General features: G+C 37.9%; 1 protein-coding gene across 1 annotated transcript in view; it reads right to left on the reverse strand.

Annotated features, from left to right (window-relative positions):
• Positions 1-352: 352 nt before the first annotated feature.
• ARHGAP28 (Rho GTPase activating protein 28) overlaps positions 353-22,197 on the reverse strand; it is a 71,000-nt gene continuing 49,155 nt past the window's right edge. Inside the window, exons 4-15 of the mRNA XM_010223269.2 lie at positions 21,674-21,761; positions 19,552-19,709; positions 16,391-16,556; positions 16,209-16,300; positions 14,799-14,876; positions 11,652-11,814; positions 10,155-10,237; positions 8,152-8,349; positions 7,312-7,455; positions 3,786-3,940; positions 3,046-3,110; positions 353-1,171 (exon numbers count right to left, since the gene is read on the reverse strand). Of these exons, the coding sequence (XP_010221571.2) occupies positions 1,080-1,171; positions 3,046-3,110; positions 3,786-3,940; positions 7,312-7,455; positions 8,152-8,349; positions 10,155-10,237; positions 11,652-11,814; positions 14,799-14,876; positions 16,209-16,300; positions 16,391-16,556; positions 19,552-19,709; positions 21,674-21,761 (1,482 nt within the window). The 3' untranslated portion in view covers positions 353-1,079. The remainder of the gene's footprint in view (positions 1,172-3,045; positions 3,111-3,785; positions 3,941-7,311; positions 7,456-8,151; positions 8,350-10,154; positions 10,238-11,651; positions 11,815-14,798; positions 14,877-16,208; positions 16,301-16,390; positions 16,557-19,551; positions 19,710-21,673; positions 21,762-22,197) is intronic.

Consider the following 22,197-nt stretch of genomic DNA (forward strand, 5'->3'; position numbering starts at 1 on the left):
TGTTAAATAGTATTAAACCCCTCTGCTCACTGAAAATGCTTATTCTTATAAGAGCCAAACAAGGATCCTTCTTCTCAGTGCTGCTGAGTAGTATAAAAGCTGCTTACATATTAAAACTAAAATAAACAAAAGAAAAAGAATTAGGTTACAAATAAAGAAACGATAAAGTTTAACATAAAAGGGTGATGTTTCTAAGTGGCACCATTAGCACAGGTCATATTAATTACTGAATTCCACAGATTTAGGTCTACATAAAAGACAAAAAAGGCCTTTTACTTAGATACTAAGTAAAAGATGGAGTGAGGGAATATGCCTCTCTCCTGTAGCATTTTGTCTCCTAGACAGAGTGTGTGTGGTAGAGGAAGGAGGGAGAAAAAAACTGGTTAGCAGTACTACAAATACGCACAGTAACGTGATCCAGACAGATGGTTTCAGGAGACGGACAGACTGCACAGTGCGACATACATAGAGCGGTATGGCTGTTCTTCCCCCACCTGCCTCCCACCAGTGTCGGGTACCAATGTGGAGTGACTGAGGACATAAATATTGCAGTAATGCACACAGTACATGTTTTAGCAGAAAGGTTTGATTTCTCTCACAGCTACATTTTGGCACTGCTGTAGAAGGAGCTCCTGCTTCCATGTTTTAGAGATACCTTCTTGTCTTGAATGTCTCTGCAACGCTTCTGTGGCTGGTAGTGTTGCAGGCATCGTAGGATGCCGCTGGAGTTTTCCCTTTTCAAAAATGCATGTTTTAACACCAGCTCAGGAAAAGAACAACTCTGTATGCGACAGGTTGTTTTTTGTGCCTCGGTACCTCAGTCCTTCCTCTTAACTCCTAGGCCAGCTGGGACAAGTATAATCCAAAGCAGAACCGATCTGATGTTTTCCCGAAACTGGAGCGATAGTTCGAATACCAAAATCAGTACATGGCGAACATCAGCTGAACAGTACGGTAGGAAGGAGCTCAACCCCAGAGCTACTGTTTTGCTTGAATCTGTGGTATGAGCTTCATAAAAGCGTCAGGCTGCATCGCTGTTGTCCATTTGGCCATGGTCCGGCGTGCCACCACCTCGTGCTTCAGCTCGCTTTGGGCTTTATCACCCATTCTGCCTGAGGATTTGCACGGTAAACATCTAACATATAGGCGTCCGGGTCCAGGGAGTGCTGACCTGAGCCAAAAACGGACAGCTGTGAATCACACCATGCTTTCACATTCAAAAAGGGGACAGAGCTATGTTAAAATGCCCTGAATATGTCTCTCATCTGCCCATGGTTAGGTGTGCAGGTGGGTGTTTAGATTTGCATGTGGATTGGTGTGGCTGTGCCTACAGGTGGGTGTTTGGGCAAATTTGCCTTTCAATATTTTTATTTGGTGAGATTCATGGAGTCATTTTCTCTTTCAGACAGGCTGCTGGACTTTCCACAGAGTTACGGAAAAGGCAGTAAGTTTTGGACAAGTATTATGGTTTCCTTATTGCTGTAGGAACCACAGAATATATCTTTCTTTCCTGATTTGGATTTTAACTCTGTGATTTGATTTCTATGTTCTTTTTAAATGCTTGAGAAGTAGCTTTGTGAAGCACATGTTCTCATCCATGTAGGAACGAATGAAGAAAAATATGGAATATGTCAAGGTTTTTGGCAGCTGCTGTTTTGCTGGTTAAAAAAAAAAGCTAAAAATAAATAAGAATGGAATCCTCCAAAATCTAGCTGTTTGGTGGGTTTTTTTAGGTGGTGATTGGTCATGGAAACTGACTGCCTCGGGAGTCCCAGCTGCCTTTGCGACAATTTGTTTTTGACACAGAAAGAGGCATTTGGTTCTTGTTAATTGAGTAAAAAGGCAATAAAGTCTTGAGTTAAGTTGATTTGTTGGATTATATTGCATTTAGATAGGGTGATGAAGGTATTTAAATGGTGAGGTTGCACTGCTGTGACATTGAGGATTATGGTAATTTTTTTGTTTGGTTACTTATAAGGTCACCACAGGTTGTAATGATTTTACTCAAGTAAAAGCAATATAAATTAATTAATGCATAGTCAATGGACTAAGGTACCCAATTAAGGTATCTAAGACTAAAAAAACTATTTTAAATGAATATATGAATTAAATGATCTTATTTTTAAAACAGCATGATGGGAGTAGTTTGGATTGTTTCACAAGGCCCATAGGTTCTTTTCATGCTTTAGCATGTGTTGGTCACCCTGCTTAGCAAAGCTAAACAAATCACTAATCAAATGTTGTTTTTCAAGAGTACGTCTTTAGGAATAAAGACTGTTCGCCTTGCTTCTTGACTACTATTGAAGTAAGATTTGAAATAATTTTATAAAGGCTGTTCAGAGCTGAAACTAGAAAAACTAATGAAATTGATCAGACAGTTGACAAAAGATTTAAGATTTAAGTCTGTAATATCACATTAAAATCATGTTTTGATCTTTAGACAAAAAGAACCTGTATGGTGAGCCACTGTTGTTATTACTACATAAATGTCACTGCACAAAACACAGAAGAAGACAGAAATCCTAGTGCAAGTACTTTACAATCTAAACTAAGCGCTCAGATTAGTACCATTATATTAAATGTATGTATTCAGTGGCTGAATTCTTAATTGTTTTTTATGTGGGGGAGTTTAACACTTAAATACACAGAGGAAGAAATGTAATTTGGGAAAAGACTTCAGAGGAGGGTGGAATATGTTTGCAAGAGGAAGACTAAGGATCTCTTTACTAGGGGAAAAAAGCTCCGTTGTGAGAGGGAAAGAGAAAGCAATGGGTCAGATGAATTTGGCAAGACTACAGCAGCCATAAGGAGTCCTGCTGGGATCTGGCCATCAGGTCATCATATCCAACAGGGAGCTTTTCCAATCATGCTGGAGTCTGGAGGGATCATTACATTGATTTTTAACAGCTTTTGGATCAGCAACGTCCTTTCCCGCAGATGGACTGGAAGGCAGGAGAGACCTGGCTGTGTGAAAATAGTAGTGGCATGCAGTATTTTAAGGGATTAAAGGACATTCAGGAATCAATTTTGAAATATGAGACATACCTATATTTCCTCCAATTTCATGTAAACTTTGTATCTGGCCTCCTGTCTTTTGTGATGATCCATGGCTAAGAGAAAAAAAAAAAACTTACTTCAGTTTTGTCTTTCCTGTCATAACAACTGCCATATCAACCACCATCTATATCAAGCAAAAAATTGATTTTTTTTGCCCTTCCTCTGATGAATTTACTTATCAAATATAAGGACTTCTAACAAATTAAGTGCTGCAGGATACTATTTACTACAGAGGTAATTCATTATTTCACAGTTAAATTTAAGTAAGTCTTCCATATTTTTGTTATTTATTTGAAGAGAAGAATTACGTGATAACAAAAGAAGGCTTTGCAAGAAGAGACTTTCAGGACACAATTTCTCATTTCCCATAACACTTAATAATTATTACTTTACAGAAATAAAAGCTTTACTGTTTTATCGACAGATGTAAGACAATCCCTCTGGGTTTTGTATGCAGCAAGCCTATAAAATGCATGTTTTTAGTAGAGACATCACATAGGGCAGATTGATTCTGTATAGTAGCCAATTGTTAAGTAATATATAAAGAATAAAAATCAATTAGATTTTATTAGTCTTTTTAGGTTAAATTTTTTAAATGTTACCATAATTTAGCAATTTTAGGTTAATAAAAGAGTTCTTGTAACACAGTCTCGGAAAAGGGGACAATCGATTCATTAATGGTTCTGGAAATATTGTTCAGGAAAAACAAAATGTTCTGTTTTACCCACCTGTTTTCACAGTGGAATCTAGCCAGGATGTCTTTGGCTTTTGTTTGGCTGTTGAGTTGAATAGCCATAGAGACTTTTGAATGCAGCGGGGCATAAACTCTTATCACTCCCTCCGGTATGTCAGACTGCAGGTATGGGGGAAAAGTGACCGCTCCCTAAAATCAATATTCAATAGAATAATTCTAAGACACACATTGCTGTAGCTCCATTCAGAAAAAAATTCTGCAACTCTTTTTTTTCAAGGTTGGTTAAAAAAATCATGCATAAATTCACTTAATTATTCAAATGACATATTTACAATCATATAATTGCAAATTTATAGGTACGGTATAATAAGATAGTAAACAAAAGCAAAAACTCCTCAGTAAGCATCACGTTAATGCATGCAGAATAAAGAATAGCCCTTGAATTATAATTGCTGTTAGTAATACACTAAGTCAATTTGTTGTAGGAGATTTTGACAGGCTACTTCTGTTAACATTGGCCAATCAACGAACTTCTTATTTTAAAAATACATTTAAGTATCTAGCAATATCTCCTCTTCCTTTTAAAGATGAAATTCTCCTGAGGCATCAATGAAGATCCAATTCTGTTTCCGCTTTCTGTAGTTTCAACTAGATTGAAGCTTAGGGACATTAGACTATAAAAAGTACCATATGGTTTCCGTTAATTTGAAATTTGACCTTGTGCCGGATTCAAACAATCATCTGTGAAGTTTATGCACTCTTCCATGATTAATGGCAGATAAATCAATTAGCAAGGTTTGCATTCCAATTCTAATCCAGTTAATACCATGCTGAGTAGAGTACAATAGTCTCTCCAGACTTTGTCCCTGTGTAATGTAGAACATCTGAGACTTAAAGTTTATGTTAAGTACTTCCAAAATTCAACTTGTCTGTCCAAAATGAGTTTGCCTCCAACATACCCTTCATATTTCAGCTACCTGCCAAGGGTGGTCTCCTTTTTATTAGATATAAAGCCTACTGCAACAATCAATGAATTTATCTTTCAGACAAATGCAAGATCTGTAATAATGTACTCTGCTTTAGGAGCTTTTTTGTGCTTATTCCAAAGGGAATACAGTTTTGGTACAGTTGTGCACACCACCAATTTAAACAAAAGCATATGTCTGTGTCTGCAGCACACATGTATGTACTACCTACAATATATTTCATCCAGTGTTGGCAAATGAATTAGTATGGATTCACAATTCATACATGCCTCCTTTCTCTTTCTATTTTTTCAATATGTACGCTTCTGCAGTTTCTGTTTGTTAGATGTTTTAATCTTTATTTCTTACAGTCTGTTTGTATCACTCCTTTCTAATATTTATTTTGTTTTTCAAAACTGCTCTACCGGGACTACAGAGGTTAGGTAGAGGCCTAGACTTCCTTGGTAATACTCGAGTTCCTTGATTACTTCTCTTATTCACTAGTCTCCAATGTTTTAAGCCAATATGAACCATAAAAGAATTTCCATCCAGGTTATTAAAGGTTGTCATTATATTTAAGTACTACAGATTAGCTACTATGGGAATGGCATACATTACACATGTGTGCACAGCATGCTAGGCTGCCTACTTTATTACTCCTAACATGTATGTTAATTTTAAGTGTGCTTTGAAGCAGTGCTTGCCAAGTAGGTACCTAAACTCCCTTTCTGAGCAATAAAAAAGTTGATGGCTTTGAGGACCTCCAAGAGAAGGTATTTCTATCAGACTTTCCTAAGTCTGAACAGGACCTGGATCTCTGGAAGTCCTGAAAGATAACCACCAACCTCCACTGATTGTATGATCAAGATCTGGTGAGAACTGCTTCATCAGATGCTTAAAATTTTCTTTTTGGCTTAGAAAGTTAGTTAAAAACTGTAAAACTGCAATGCAAAGGGAGAGTATTTTGAGGCCTAGCTATTATAGCCAGGCATGCGTAAATGCAGCTAATCGTAATATGAACCATCCTACTATCCAGCCACGAATGAATGCATTTGTTTAACATTCACAGAACATTTCTACAATGAGCAGTCCACTTATGATCATTTTAAAACATAAAAACAGATGATAAAACATATTAAAACCTGTATTACTGTTTATATCTTGAGCTGCTAGAAAGCATTTTGCCCAGCAATGACTTTTTCTGGAGTATTGCGTCCAGTTCTGGGCTCCACAGTACAAGAGGGATGTGGAGCTGCTGGAGAGAGTCCAGCGCAGGGCCACAGGGATGATCAGGGGCCTGGAACATCTGCCCTACGAGGAGAGGCTGAGGGAGCTGGGCCTGTTCAGCCTGGAGAAGAGAAGGCTGAAAGGAGACCTGATAGTGTCTATAAGTACCTCAAGGGAGGCAGTGAGGAGGATGGTGCTGGCTTCTTTTCAGTTGTGGCCACTGATAGAACTAGGGGAAACAGCCAGAAACTAAAGCATCAAAAGTTTCAAAGGAACTTAAGGCAAAATTTCTTAACAGTGAGGGTGACAGAGCACTGGAACAGGCTGCCCAGAGAGGTTGTGGAGTCTCCTTCTCTGGAGATCTTCAAAACCCCCCTGGATGCCACCCTGTGCCATGTGCCCTAGGTGACGCTGCGTGTGCAGGAGGGTTGGACTAGATGACCTCTAGAGGTCCCTTCCAACCTTAAGCATTCTATGGTTCTATGATTCTCCATCACTCCCCAATATTTTGTCTTAGCAGCCTATTGGGCTGGAAAGCACATCTCTCAAGATACCTTCCAAAGTATTTTGCATGTCAAAAATATACAAGCTGCTGTCTGACCAGAGAGTTCCAGGATTTATTATTCTCTTCCTTCCTTCCTTCCTTTCATTTTCTTTCTTTCTCTTCCTTTCTTTCTCTTTCTTTCTTCCTTCCTTCCTCCTTCCCTTTCCTTCCTCCTTCCCTTCCTTTCCCTTCCCTTCCCTTCCCTTCCCTTCCCTTCCCTTCCCTTCCCTTCCCTTCCCTTCCCTTCCCTTTTCCTTTCCCTCTCCTCTCCCTTTCCTTTCCTCTCCTCTCCTCTCCTCTCCTCTCCTCTCCTCTCCTCTCCTCTCCTCTCTTCTCCTCTCCTCTCCTCTCCTCTCCTCTCCTCTCCTCTCCTCTCCTCTCCTCTCCTCTCCTCTCCTCTCCTCTCCTCTCCTCTCCTCTCCTCTCCTCTCCTCTCCTCTCCTTTCTTCTCTCACCAGAGAGGAAGTTCCCTGTCATATGGGAGACTGCATAGGCAACTAATAAAGCTCACAGTAGCTACCATGCAAAACAAATGGTATATGGAAAACAAGGTGCAAGAACGAAACTAAACAGTCAGACGCTTAGAAGTGGTAAGGGTGTGGATAACCTAGAAAGAAAGGGAGACTGAAAGTCTAACTAACACGAGATGGGATCATTTTGTGAGTGGAAGAATGGAAATTAATTTAAAATATTTAAAGGAAATATTTAAAGAGTGCTTTATACACCTCTGTAGGATTTTCCTTCCCCCATCAGAGGATTTTAAGAGATAAGAGAAGAGGGGAGATGGTTAAGGATGCCACTTAAAATGATATGTTTTAACACACCTCTGGTCTTTCAGGCCTCTCCCTCTCCATGGTCTTTCTCCTCAGAAGTTTTCTTACACCTTTGTCAAACATCAGCTGCCTCTTGCTGTTGTTCATTGCTGCCTCATTCATTTTTCTCACCTGGGAAATCAGGAAGGATGGGACCTAAAGGAAAGAAAGTGGAGCTGAGCATAGACAATGGATTTCTCTCCTCATCCCCTCAAACTGTTTGGGCTTTAGAGAGGTGCCGAATTATATGCACCAGAAACTATTCACTGCCAAAAGATACAGGGGTTTATCAGCTAGCAGTTATTCTTTAGGTAAAATTTTAAGTAATTTTTTCATATCACATAAAATTTGTTAGTGATGCTTGCAGTTGTAGGAACTTCATTACAAGGCTGTCATCTCCATCAACCCTCCCTGTCTTCCAAGGAAACAAGCTAAGACTGTCAACATTTTCAGACAAACCTTCAGAAGTCCAGCAAGCAGGAAAGACATTTGGCCCATATTAGTTATTTTGGAATAGGCTTTAAACAGCCATTTAATCTCGGTCAAGTCTAGACAGCTTATCTAGGCATCTGCACTTTGTTGTCTACATTCTCCTGTATAATCAGCAGTGTGAGATTGGTACTTCCAGAGGATTTGTTCATCCTAAGAAGGATGTCTTAGGTAAGAAAAAGTTCCTTTCAGAGGTATCCATCTTCCTCTTTCTATAGATATAGAAGTTTCACTCAGTTCCCATAGAGTAGCAGATAGTTTCTCCTGCAAAGACCTGTTTACATTAATATCTATAGACCTGCAGCATATCGCAAAATACTTTTCTAATCCTGGAGACATAAAGAGAGAATCACCATTACTCACTGTCCACAAGATGTCCTGGTACCTAATTAAAAGTCTCACAATGTGTGCTGTGGTGGCAGCCGCTTGCATTTCTTGTTGGTTTGCACGTTTGCCTTTGTAGATGAAGAGGTTTGGTGCAACGATCATGGAAACATTCCAGAGATTCATTTTATTTTTCCCTTCATTGGCAACCACCTTCTTCAGGAACTGAAGGAAGGCCTGGAAAAACAACACATGTTATGCTCGGTCTCAGAAAAGATTTTACTTATTAAATATAATATTTCCAAATGTAAATGTGTCTGTCTAAAAAGCTGCAATAGTTGCTTTTTGCAGGTGATATTTAGGATTTATCACCTTCTAGTTTGAGTTCACTATGCATGGTATTCACTAGCACACTCACCCTTGTCAGTCACAACAGAATGGTTCACGTTATCAGATACAGACATTAATAAATATAAACTCTTTGAGCATATCCCAAACCCATTAAAATCAAATGCAGTATTTGCACTGAGACTCTAAATCATCCAATAGAGGAAAGCTATAAAGGCTTTGCAATTGAATAGTTTATTTCTCCATAGCATTCAGGGTGTCCATATTGATGTATTTGGTGGAGGCTTTTTTGTGTGTTGCAGTCATCAGGGTGATCAGTCTGTTTTCAAACATGCACCAGTCCCATATGTGCTTTAATCTGAGGCATTTCTGTCAGCAAACCAAAATGGTTCTGGGATAATGAAAGCACAAAATACTCAGTGGTAGGTCTTTGACGTTGCATCTGCATATGCATGGCAGAGTCAGAGGAAACTTGATTCCCTTTTGGCCAGTTTATTTAGGATTTTGTTGGAGTGACTGAACAGGATGGATTGCTGTTCTGGTTAGAGTTGCGATCACTATATTGTTGGAGGTGCTGTCAAGTAAAACATTTTTACTGACCAAGGAAGTATAAAACAGAAACTCTGTTGGAGAATTTTCTAAAATCTCATTACAGATGGCAATTTGAGCAGAATTCAGTTTTGTTATCATCCCTTTCATTTCAGTACAAAAACCTAAGAATGCTTAATACTACTCCTCTATCAAATGCTTTATATATGTATATGGAGTTGGATATAAGAAATAACTCCTATTCTTCACAGAGCCTTAGGAAAACTCCAAACACTTTAAAGAGGTGGTCATAATTCTAGTCTTGTACCCACAAAGAAATACAGATAAAAGAAGACATCTGAATTTATAAAGCTACATCTAAATGGACACCTAAACTGACTCTCCGAGACTTTTGAGGTAGGGGATCTGATGAAATGCTTGGGGGTCCCAGACAGTTCAGTCACTCAGATTTCCCTCAGTCCCACATTCAAACCCATGACTCAAAATGCTTGTAGCCAGTTTCTATCAATCATAGAATCATAGAATCATAGAATGCTTAGGGTTGGAAGGGACCTCTAGAGATCATCTAGTCCAACCCCCCTGCATACGCAGGGACACCTAGAGCACGTGGCAATCACATGAAGCAGTACATGCTAAGGAGTATGGATTTGTAAAGCCAAACAGATCAGGCTGAGGACCTAATATCCATGCTATAGATGCACGTTTCAGAAGTTTTGCTTTGAACTACCTTCTCTACTCTGAACCAGTAGACGACTTCAGTGCAATTCACCACCTAGAGTTCCGTAGATGAGCTCCTGGAGTTTTAATTTTATTTCAAAGTTAAACAGAAAACAGAAACTCAATCTTATTTTTCAAACCATGTGAGGAACAAACATCTTTAAAATGGATGCTTCAAAGCAAAAGATACCTAGAAGTTTTCACCAACATCAGCATTTGGATACTTTCAAACACAATTTCTAATGCTTGTAAAAGCAACTACAGCCAGGGAATTGGAGCATCTTTTTTCAATGGAATGGAAAACGGAGAAACAGATGAATGTTTTCATGGTGAAGTAGCTGATCACTGCCTCTTAGAAGCAAACTCCATCTCTAATTTAAAAGTCCAAAGCACCACAGATGGTAGGTAATAGCACATGAAGCACATACCTTGGCTGTGTCTCTATTGGCTTCAGGCAGCAGCATGATCAGCAGATGCAAAGCTTGTAGTTGCAACTTGATCTTGGAGATTTCTAAGAATATGAATAATTAATATTTTAAATCCCAGTTATGATTGGTTTGTGCTAAAAGCCTTGCTAATCAGTTGTTCTAAAGACACAATATCCACTGGTCAGCTGAGATCAGTATGTTGATATTGATCAGCGGCAACCTTTTTCCCAGATGGCATAAATTCAATTTAATGAATGGGCTTTTCCTCCTTGTCTTTGGTCTTTCTCACAGAATGAGACAATCCTGTACAAAATTCTGTCTACATAACAACAGTTCTATAATTTTTCAGTGTTAGCCAGTTCCTCTTTGATATCTATGTCATGACCATATGGATCACGCCATTGTAACTAAGTGTTTTCCCCTCTCAAACTGAAATAATTTTTTTCACAAAATGTTCAGACTGATATTGTTGAGTGATTTTCTGAACTCACGTGCCCTTACTTTCAAGCCTGTTAATTACTTAAATAGTATTTGTACCTTTAATCATAAATCTAGCACTGTAGATAAAGTAGAGCCTCTACAGAACACCATTTTTCAATAGTTCCTCTATATATATAAGGTACAATTCTCCCTAGAAAAGCTGGAGTTGAGAGGATCAGAAGGGAATAAAATAACTCCACCATTCATTCCCTTTCAGAGTGAATGACAGAGGTTCAGAGAAAAAAAAGTCGTGCTGGGGACAGTGTCTCTTTTGGGGAATAAAGTTACTTTATTCTGTGCAGACACCTCCTATTCAGTCTTTCCCCCCTTGAATGCAGCCTGGGACTCACAGGGAGGATACTCAGATATGCCACGGTTACAGGAAGGGAGCCCTTTAAAACGCTTTATGGAGGCACAAAAAATTGGCCGCAAACTCACAAAAAGGTCTAAAGTTTTCTGTACCAATTTATGCATGCACCAATAAATGCACCATCCTGATACTTGCACTCTTTCCTAACTCAAGTGAATTTAAACTCTTAACTAACTGAATTTAAGTTCTAACACTTCCTTCCTGGAAGGAAAATGTACCAAGCATGAGATACTGTGTGTATACTGAAAACAAAACCAAGCTGTCTGAAACCTTCTGTAAGAACATATGTATTTGTATAAACATTCTGATCTCAGCATAAACTTTAAGAAAAAGAAAATAGATCTAATAAAATAATAACTAAAGTGACTTGAAATTATGTTGCAGAAATTTTTATTTATGAAATCTCTGGGTGAGAGGGTCTATACATGAAAGGCGGTGCTCACCATCATTTGACCATAGGTTCATATCTCACATTAAATGGACTTGTCAGACACCTAATGAATCTACACTATTAGCTAAATAAATGGTTGTTTTTTTCATCTGAAAAGGAGAACTCGCAGAAAAATTAAATGTTTAGACAACACAGTAGACATCTGTACCTAAAGCACTTCTACATTCTACTGTAATTTAACTCCTTTTCTACTTACTTTCCACTAGTGTGATGAAAGCAGGTAGGTATTCTACAGTGAAGAGTGGGCTTGGGAGTTCCCTTATAAACATTTTTAGCAGTCCTGCTGCATCATTATTTCGTACTTGGTCCCAGTCAAAAGTGTCTTCGTAAAATTTTGCCTCAAGTTCTTGATGGAGGTTCTGAAAGATAGAAAAAAGCATCTAACCTTTAATCACTGCTTCTGACCTGAGAGTTTGAGATCATTTCACAAATATTATTACAAACAGTAGCATATACCATGGCTGAATTAAAGCTGCCTTAAGCCAGGAGTAATCAGATGCATAGGGGTGTTTTGCAAACTAGGCTAAATTTTGTTTGACATCACTAGATTTCTGTCAATGACACATTTGAAATAAGACTGTAGACTTTGTCGATGTCAATGTAGACTTTGAAATAAAAAGGTCAGCTGAATGAGATTTTTATAACATTTAAAATATATATATTTAAAACATTCTCTGGAGGCTTTGACTCTTAGATCACATACGAGTGGGATATTCTTCTTCATCATCTGCTAAAGAACATGCTGGTATTTTACCTAAGAGATCTCTAAGACAGAATCCACTTTAATCTACTTATTCTCCAGTGTCAGCATCTTGCTTTATTACAGAGGTTTAATTTTGGAGGCAAACTAGTCAATGTATTGTGCATATGTGAAGGGAAATACTCAGTAGGGTTCCAAGTGGGAGGATAATTTGGCTTCAAACCCAGATTACTGTTTGGAAAGTGCAAACTCAATCAAAACTTTATTGGGTTAATAAGATTGAAAGAGGCTGTTGTAATATAAAGATATCCATAAATTATGCAATTTCCATAAGTATTACCGGTCAAAAACATTGCCTTCTCCACATTAACTTTGTTACTGACTTTCATGGGACCATCTAAGAGAAAGTAAATCTGTAGCTGATTTTCAGTTTCAAAGCTTTTTTTTTTTAATCAAAAGTGTATTACTGTAGTGCAAAAAAACCTTAGTCCATTAAGACAGAAGTGATTTTTTAAAATGAAGTCTGTTTACTTTCCTCACATGAATTGAAGGAAATTACATATCAAATATGGTCACACATAATGAAGTGAAATGGTTGGAACAAAAGGAAATACAAAGTCATTCAGGATTTGGTGTATAATGTCACAATCTCATTTTTATCAGCACCTTTAACTGGTTGCAGTCTGTGCTATCTCAGCTTCCTCTGCATTCTCATCCCTTGCACATAATCCATACAAAAACCTGAATTAAATTCTCTTCTGGTAACTAATTGGGAAATGTGGAAAAGAATTCCTCACTTTATCAAAAACTCAAGAAGAGAAAAAAAAATGATATTTTTCTGCTGAGAACTGTGAAGAAGCCTTAAAATGAAAAGCCTTATTTTTGATATATACACACACACATATATATGTTTCATATATACACATGCATAGGCAAGTATATATATACACACACTTTATGTATGTGTATGTGCTTATCTAAACACACATTTTTATGAAGGACATTTTTATGCATGCATCTAAGTATTTTAAAAAATGTTTCTTACAGCATTTTTTTTAAAAAATGATCTCACTGTAGACTGTTATGCATTTTTGGTTCACTACAGCTTTTGTTAGAAACCACAGACTAGAGACAGAGGAACACTTGTATTTATTTTTTCTATTCTTCATTTTATAGAAAAGTAACCGTTAATCATTTCCATATGCCTTTTATTTCTCCAAACAAGACTGAAATAAAGTTGGAATGCCCTCAAATCCTAATGTCATAATAATGTATGAAGGCTTTGAAGGGTGAAATCTGAATCTTCTTTGGAAAATCCTCTTTCTTGCTGGTTGGCTCATTGGACAGACATAAACGAACCCAAAACTCAAATTATTTAAAACCATCGTGTGGGAAGTTTAACTTACCACCCAGTGGAGGGGAGAGACACAGAAACTCATATCTCAGAGCAGTTCTCTGAATATAGTTGTGAATAAAAATAAGACTAGTAAAGATACACATAATATGAAGACACAAAGAACAAGAGAGTCATTTAATAAGGCAATAGCATAGCCCCACTGTGTAATCTCCCTGGAGAGGTCAGAAAAACTGGAGATTGTGTGAAATAACATCTCAAATATTTGCATGAAAAAATGAGGAAGCTGAAATAAACAGGTCAAATTAGGGGCTCCCTTCTGCACGATGTGTCACTTTGCAAAGTGTTGAGTGCTTTTACCCATCCAGACTATCAGACGGAGTCGGGATGCTGCTGCCTATCTTTGGTGAGTGTCATGTAATGCTGTTATATCTCTTGTGCTCACTTTTAATGACCCATCAACATTTAGTAATTCCCATTGTTCTTTTTTCATGCCTTATGGCTGCCACCATGCTTCAACTGCCTCAAATAGGAGGACTAGTTTTCTTCTGGATGAGAAAGTAGGAGGTGAACACTATGAGAAGTTGCTTGAAATAGACAGGAAAATAAAAAAGTGGGAAAGAGACATCACTAAGCCCAGAAAAAAATCTAAACTTCCTAATGATTTGAAGAGATTAAGACACTTTAAGCAAAAACTTCCAGCTCCTAGCACAAAGGGGGAGTTAGTGTAGAGAAACAGCTGCAGCACTCAACTGCACTGCGGTTGCTCACACACACAACTTCGGGCACAAACTACCCTGTGGTAACAGCCAGCAGATAGACTCAAAAATGAAGCATTCTAGGCTGCCAAAACTCTCTCCCGGGACATGAAATCGTAAGATCACGGAGGATAAGTGAGAAATGAAATCACACAAAGGTTAAAGTGACATGGAATGAGATTACTCAGTTTAGCAACTCTAGATTCTCTGAAATAAATTAAAACAGAGATAAGATCACCACAATTTTGGATGACAGAGATAAACTGAAAGGATCCGTCAGTGTTTAGTGGAGAGAAATTGCACTAAACACGGAATCTATGCTTTATATAGAACATTAACAAATGCAAAGCAATAGCACACATGTTCTGTGATTATTGGTTCCCAGGAACCAATCTGACCTTTTGCTTGTAGGAATGGAAATGCTGATCTATACACATCACTGTTTATATGCAGGGGGTATTTACATGCACTGTATTATTTTACACAGAATCTGTGGTCCAGAAAGCAGCTTTTCCTGGGACAAGCATGTACCTTAACTCTTGAGGCAGATCCAGGCACTCGAAGAATTCCTTCGGTCTCTAAGCCTGTTTCCTCAAGCTTGAGTAACAACTGTGAAAAAAAAATAGAAAAAATAATCAATCAATCAGAACTATTTTAAAATATTGTTAAGTTACTGTTTCAATCTAGGTCTCCTTGAAATTAACTTGAAAAAGATACATTTCTATATAATTAACTAATGAAAAGTATTTCTTTAAAAACTAATCATTCCTAATTTGACTTCCATGTACCTGACCCTGAAATACAGAGTCAGAGAGTTCAGAAACCTGATAACACAATAGGCCTTTCTATCCTTGACTTGAGACTTGGCACTGCTGTAGAACAAGTAACACACAAACATATTAATAAAAGGGCAGGTACATAGGCTAAATCACAATGGTGTTTTGAGGAAAAATTAACCTCTGAGAAAAGTTGAAGTCTCATACTAAGGACCACAATAGAGTGGACTATAGATAACATATGTTTCTGAGACCTGAGAACTCAGATTAGAAAATGATCCCAGGATATTTTACTTCTGATTTTTCTGTGAATAAAAGCAGAGTCTTTTCATGTAATTCTGTATAAAAATAAATAGACTTTGATTTAACAGAACAAAAAAATAAGTAAAAAGGGAAAATAAATCCCTAGCTTTTATTTGCACAGCTCTGAATTTGTATTAGCTGTCCTATTAGCTTCCTGCCCTAGCAGTTGGATCCTGCTAATTTCTTATAGGAACTTGACACAGGAGCTGGTGGAAATGATTGAAAAGACATGTAAATATTATGTTTATGGCCCGGTCTTCTCCATGACACCTCATCCTGCTTCCTGTTCTGTCAACATTTACAAAGAAAGAGATGTGTTGTAATTTTAAGTCTGTGTAAATCTGTGCAGTTCTGTGTGTCTTTGTATGTGTGTTCAAAGCATCCACTGGATGTCACCATATTGTCAGGTGATATATTTAGATGATATTGTCTTGCTATACAAACCTCAAGGAGAAGACACGACTTCTGTTATGGAAATAATATCTACAATTTTAAACTGTATCTACATGGGAAATTAAAACTCTTGAGAGAACTTCCTACTATCATTTCTTCACAAACCCAAAATTATGCATGGCACTGTAATTCAATGAGTAATGGATGCAGAAAGGCAGCAATCAGTTTCCTGATGGTATCATAAAATTCCAAAAGAATAGAAAGAGGTCCCTATGCTAGATAAAATACACAAAATGAGCAGTTTTTATCTCCACTTCATGAAGTGTTCCGACCATAACATACATACAGAAAATTTGTTGACAGCTTGAAACCTGTAAAGTCTTTATCTTCTTTTGTTTGATGTCTGTTTGTGTGTCAGTGCTAATGATGGAAATGAAATTCTAATGCAAACTCGTTGTGTTCTACTTACTTTTTGGAAGATGAGGGGAACTTTTATGCCTGGAACCTTCTTTTGATCATTTTCCAGCAGTACTGTGAGAGGGACTCCAAAAAGACCATTTTCTTAAAAACAGAGAAGTAAAAAACGTGAAAGAGAGAACATACATCCTCACACACATCTTACCAGCCCTGAGAACTAGCCTGGTGCAGTACCTCGTCCTTTGATTCTTTCTGTTCTGTTCCTCTTCAGTTCCACCCCCAGTGCATCATAGAAAGCTGTTAACTCAATCAGGGAGAGATAGCGGATCTTCTTCATGTCCTCAGGGGAAAGTTCTCCAACTTCTGTCAGTCCAAACCGGCTCTTCCGAACAATGAATTTCTACAGTAGAGATGGGTTGCATTTTTATTTATATAAATATTATACTTTGCTTCTCCCAGAATCCTGTTGAAGAGGCGTACATATTTCACCACTAGTATGGTTGTATATCAACGATGGAAGATGGCAGGTAAATTAACTCATATTAACATCAGGTTTTACGGAAAATGCAGATTAAGGATCAGAGTAAAAGTCCCAAAGTAAAATCTCAAAGTCCTAATCCTAATTGACCACTTACTTACACATTTCATTACTCAAAAAGCATTCAGTAGACTGAGAAACAGGACATCCAGAAGCTAAGAAATACATTATTCACAGAGGTTTCGTGTATCTTTTACATGACCTAAATGATACTTAGAAATTTAGAGGGATGTGAAAATGATGAAATATTTTAGAAAATGCAGCATCATGCAACAGAATCAGCAATTTTGCATCATGCTCACATGTGAAAAAGAACCAAGACCTATCAGTTTTGACATAGTTGTTCTAAATAATAACAACAATATAGTAAAGTATATGTTTGTAGAACACTGTGGAACTTTGGTATTGTAATTTAATCCAGTAATTATTAGTCATAGGTATAAACAAATAGCATTACAAATCGTCTCCTCTTTAGAGAGCTGAGTGGAAACCAAGCCTTTAAGAATGCTTTGATGCTGGAGAATTCAACACAGTCCTCTCTTTTATTAGATCATTTTGGAATCAACAAGTTTAACCCATCTCTTGATAAAGCCAATCAAACAGACCAGGAAAAATACCAAAAAAAAAAAAATGAATGAATTAGAGACTGGATTTCAAAAGGAAGACAAGGAAGATCAAGCTCATGTAAATCATATTCCATATGGTCTTTCAAGAAAAGAGAGAGTGCAGGGGAAAAAATAGCCAGCTTAGTCATCAATGTATTGCCAATTTTGGGTCAGCATTTTCCCTCCACAGAATGCTACATTTCCATTGTTACATTTATGCTGAGACTTAATCATGCAACTAAACCTGTAGGGAGTATCATCTTCCAAAGACACATATTTCTATGCTTTTTGAATCACAGTGATAAAAAAAAAACACGTACAAACAAAGCACAATAAATCATTTTGAAAACAAGAAAACACAAGTTACACAATATATATATATTTTCTGAGAGGAAGGAGAAAAAAGAACAGAGGGAATAACATAATCCCTTTGCAAGTGTATTTGCCAAGAAGAAACCCCAGACTCTCCATGACAGATTACAAAGAATAGCTACAATGGTTTTCCATGGTGGCTGGTTGTCTGCTAGGGTTATTATGATGTGATACAGTGTTAAAATAAGGTTTGGGCTGTGTGTCTTTGTGAGAAAAATTACTGGAAAATCATGACACAAGACACAACAAACAGTAGAGTCATAACACTATGCAGTGTTGAAGGTGGCTTTGGTATTCTGAAATGAAATTACTAGCATTTGGATAAAGACCATGCCTGACACTGTTTAACATTCTTTCTGTGTGGAACATTACAGTGTACTTGGATGGGCTTGAAATGTTTATTGACTTTTAGACTGTAATATCTTTGACTAAGTCACCCTGATGGCACCTGATGGTCCCGTGCCAGGGAAGCTGCACATAACCCAGAGGTGCAGGGTTTTGTGACGGAAGGAGAGTGATGCTGGCATCTTCCTTTTGGGAGCCACAGAAGCCATCACATTTTTTAATGTATAATCTCTGTCCCTGCAGCTTACTGTACACCATCCATGAAGCTGGCCATATGACTGATCTGACCTGCCCTAGGTGCCATGCTAACAAGAAGCGGCCATGTTGGGTAGACTTCAGTCTGCCTGTTTTGACCCACTTGGAGAATGGGAGAGTGGAGTCTGGAGCCGATAATTCTTCTTCAATGTGCAGATAACCCATACTACTCAGTGTGGCACCTTCTTTTCCTTATTTGTCCCCAGAGCTCTATCAATGAGAAAAATAGCTCCTGAGCAGCTGCAGCTCTGTGTGTATGTGTGTGTGTGTGTGTGGTAGTGAAGGCTAGGGTCTTAATTTTTCTAGTACAAGGAGCAAGGAGGAACCTTTGGTTTGCCAGATCATGATAAATGCAGAAGTATCATTGTACACAGGGCACCAAGGTTATCCCTGCCACAGAACAGCCAGACACACTAAAGCACAGGGAATTCACACCAGCTGCAATCTGTTTGGTATTTCTAACAGGAAAGCTTACTTCTAAATCTCAACTGCTTCATCCTTGGTGGTGCCTGAGATGGACAAATGGGTAGTTCTCAGTGAATTCAGTGGATAGCAATACTTTTGGGTTAGTACAGGACACCATAACATTCAGGAAATACTTCCAAATAGTTTACAACTATTTCATAAATTTCACTAAGAAGGTGGTATCTGGAGCACACACATCATGCTCCTATATTCAGTAGAGAAATCATAAAGGCTGATGGAAATAGAAAGTTTTCTAGTGGCTTCAAGGAAGAATTCAAGGTAACCACACAACTTGTCAGCACATATCTGGTTAGATAATGGGGTATAATAAGCTTTCCTTTAACCTTTGACATAGTACCTTTTAAAATTTAATTGTACTGACTAGTAATTGGAGAGAGTCAGTAATGCTGAGCAAAGGCTTGCTTTTCTCCTATGTCTACAAAGCAATTTTAAATCCATGTATTAAAAAAATATGCGGGAAAATAAAGTAGGAAAGTAACCAAGCAGTGAGAATGATTGCTACTCTCACTGCCAGTAACTGGTTTTTATTTCTAGATGAAAAATGTGCAGATGATGACATTTTTCTTTTCTGGCTTGAGTTACATAGACTAATTTGTGATGGGTACAAAATAAGACTATGCTTGAAAATCCAGTTTCTTTGGAGCCCCTCTGGGTAGGCACCCGCAGGAGGAAGTCTCTGCAAAGTGCCCGTAACTAAGGACATCTAGTATGTCTTAATAGCCTTCAGTGTGATATAAACCAGGAAATTAATGGATTAAAGAAAATAATTGAGAAGATATCCAGAGACTACTTACAGGTAAAGCAGAGTCGTCCTTTTTGAATCTCTGATTTTTCTGCCATTCTCGGGTTTTTGGAATGACTGTAACGGATTCTGAGAAAGAAACCTCGTAGGAGAGCTCTTCCGTTACTGATGGGCTGCCTTTATCTAGTCCACAATCTAGACAGCTATTAGCTGAAAACAAGGGAAACTGCATATGAACATCAAATGTATGTTTGCATTCAATACAGAGACATTAAAATTTTGACTGAGATTACAAAAATCTTGAGAAAGTAATAAAGGAAGTGCTTCAAAGAGGAATTTCAGTGTAAAACACAGCATGTTCCTGTTTTGTCTGGAGGAAATAACCCCTTAGAAATAAAATCCCTATTTTCATTTTTGATTATTTTACTGGTTGCTTTTTCGTGAGAAAGATAGTCAAGCTGGAACTTCCTGTTTATCAGGAACTATCAAGTTTTTGTACTCTGCCCTTGTCTACTCAGGCCAGGCAAGTGTGTTGGCACTTGTGCAATGAACAATTAAAAATAAGAGTTCCTGGCAGAAAATGTCATTGACATAGTTTTTCAACAAGTTGACTTATTTATGCTCAGAAGACATTGTGTGTATGTTTATATATACTCACATACATAAGGACTCACATTTCCCACAGTTGCTACTTTAGGTGTATATCACCAAAATAGGACTCATTGTACAGTCCTCCAGTTTGTAAAATACTATTTCTACTGGAATTTCTGATAGAGGTTGTGAAACGGTTTATTGCCGTACTCTAAAATTTAGTTGCCTCCTGAAATTAGTGAATGCCAGAGGAAAATTTTTGAGATCAAATATCAACACCCTATTGCTATGGAGTCCAAAGTGTAATAACATGCATGAGTTCCAGTGTTGCCAACTTTCATGACTTATCTCCCACATCTCATGACATTTTTAAGTTTTCACTTAAGATCTAGCTCCTTGACTCATGCAGTTGGAACATAATCTCAGCTTTGAGTGAAAGTGAAGTAAAATTTCAGCCTCCAGGGACTGCAGAGAAGAGTTTTACAAACATGACCCAAACACATTCAATGGAAATCAGAAGGTGAATTAAACAGTATTATATGTTTTATGAACATGTGCATGTCCTATGATTTTTGAATCTTTTTGCTTGCAGATACAGGGATCTAAATATTTTTAAAGCACACTTTGTTTTGGTGCAAATTGAAATTTGGCTATAAATAAAGCTAAGTGTATTATTAAATAATTTGCAAAATAGTGTTATGCATTTAGATACCAACAACCTGGCTTCTGAACCGTGGCCTTAGGTTGTAGTCCAGCATTACATATTAAAAGGGCCAACCCATTTAAAGGTATTTTCCATCCCTCCTTATCAGACCTGGGATCACAGACCCTCCACTGTGACCCTGGCAATTTGCTCCCCATCTGTTCTAAAACAACTGCTCTTGGAGCATAAATATTGCCAGCATGGGGCTTCTGCGACCAAGGAAAATGTGTTTGGCACTGTATGCAGAGATTAAAAGTATAATGGCATAATTTAGAAAAATGAGGATTTATACCCCTTTAGGTAAGCCCTGAAAAATAGCAATGGCATGGACTTTCAAGCTAAGAGAAGACATTCACCTCGAAGGTTGCTGACAGTTCTTTGGAAGCTGCGTAGAGCAGAGCTATCATTTTCATTAGCACTGCCAATCATTGCCAGGGTAGTGTCCAGACCGGAATAATATGGGAGAACCAGAAAAATGATGAATTTCTAATATTACAATTTCTAGAGCACTGGAGAAGAAATATGAGGGAAATAGGCATCTTTCTTTTTATGATTTGCAACAAGAAAATGTTGCTGACATATTATGGGAAAATTCTTCGTCAGATTGTTTAGAGGTTATTTTTACATTCCCAGTATTGACACAATCAATATCTTTTAGACTTCACAGTCTCAAGGGCAGGAATCTGTGTCCTCACAACACCAGTCTTGAACAGAAAACTTTGGTTCTTACATGACAATAAGCTGATAATGATCTTAAGAAAAAGTATATTCAGCATGTCTCCGGTGCACAGCAGGGGACTGGCCTCACAATCACACACAGATCTTTCTGCCTATCATTTCTAGGAGGAAGTGAACACTGGTTACACATTGGCATACTCACAGCTAACTGATTTCCAAAGTGCCTTCTGCCCAGGAAGCTGGATACCATTAGAAGGAACTGGTGACACTGGAACTGTCTCAAATGTGGGCTGATGGGCAAGGAAAAATGATCAGACTGCAGTGAAAGTAAAAGTCTATGGACAGTCTATGGACACAGTTCAAGCAACAGTGAATCATTCTCAGCTTACATCATTGTTTTGCGACGTTTAAACAACCTGTAGTGATTTGCCAGAGTACATTTTTCATAGCCCAGCCTGGGAATTAATCTTTCTCAGGCTGCACGGATATGGATCATGTTGAGGTCTGTGTTATTACGGCTCTCTGTAGCTAATGAGTCCTGCCCTATATAATGACTGAAATTAGCTAAGTAAATTGCCATTCGTAATTGTACTAAGTTAAAGGTTCTTGTCAAATTGCAATCCATCCTGCTTTTAATTGCTCTGGCTGCAATTCTGCCTGAGCTTTCTCTGACACCTGTTGAGCATCCAAGCACCTGTCAGATTGGACTGTTCTCCATCTTTCAGG

Source organism: Tinamus guttatus, unplaced genomic scaffold, assembly GCF_059628265.1.
Source record: "Tinamus guttatus ecotype Peru unplaced genomic scaffold, ASM5962826v1 Tinamus_guttatus_pri_ptg000203l, whole genome shotgun sequence".
Lineage (NCBI taxonomy): Eukaryota > Metazoa > Chordata > Aves > Tinamiformes > Tinamidae > Tinamus > Tinamus guttatus.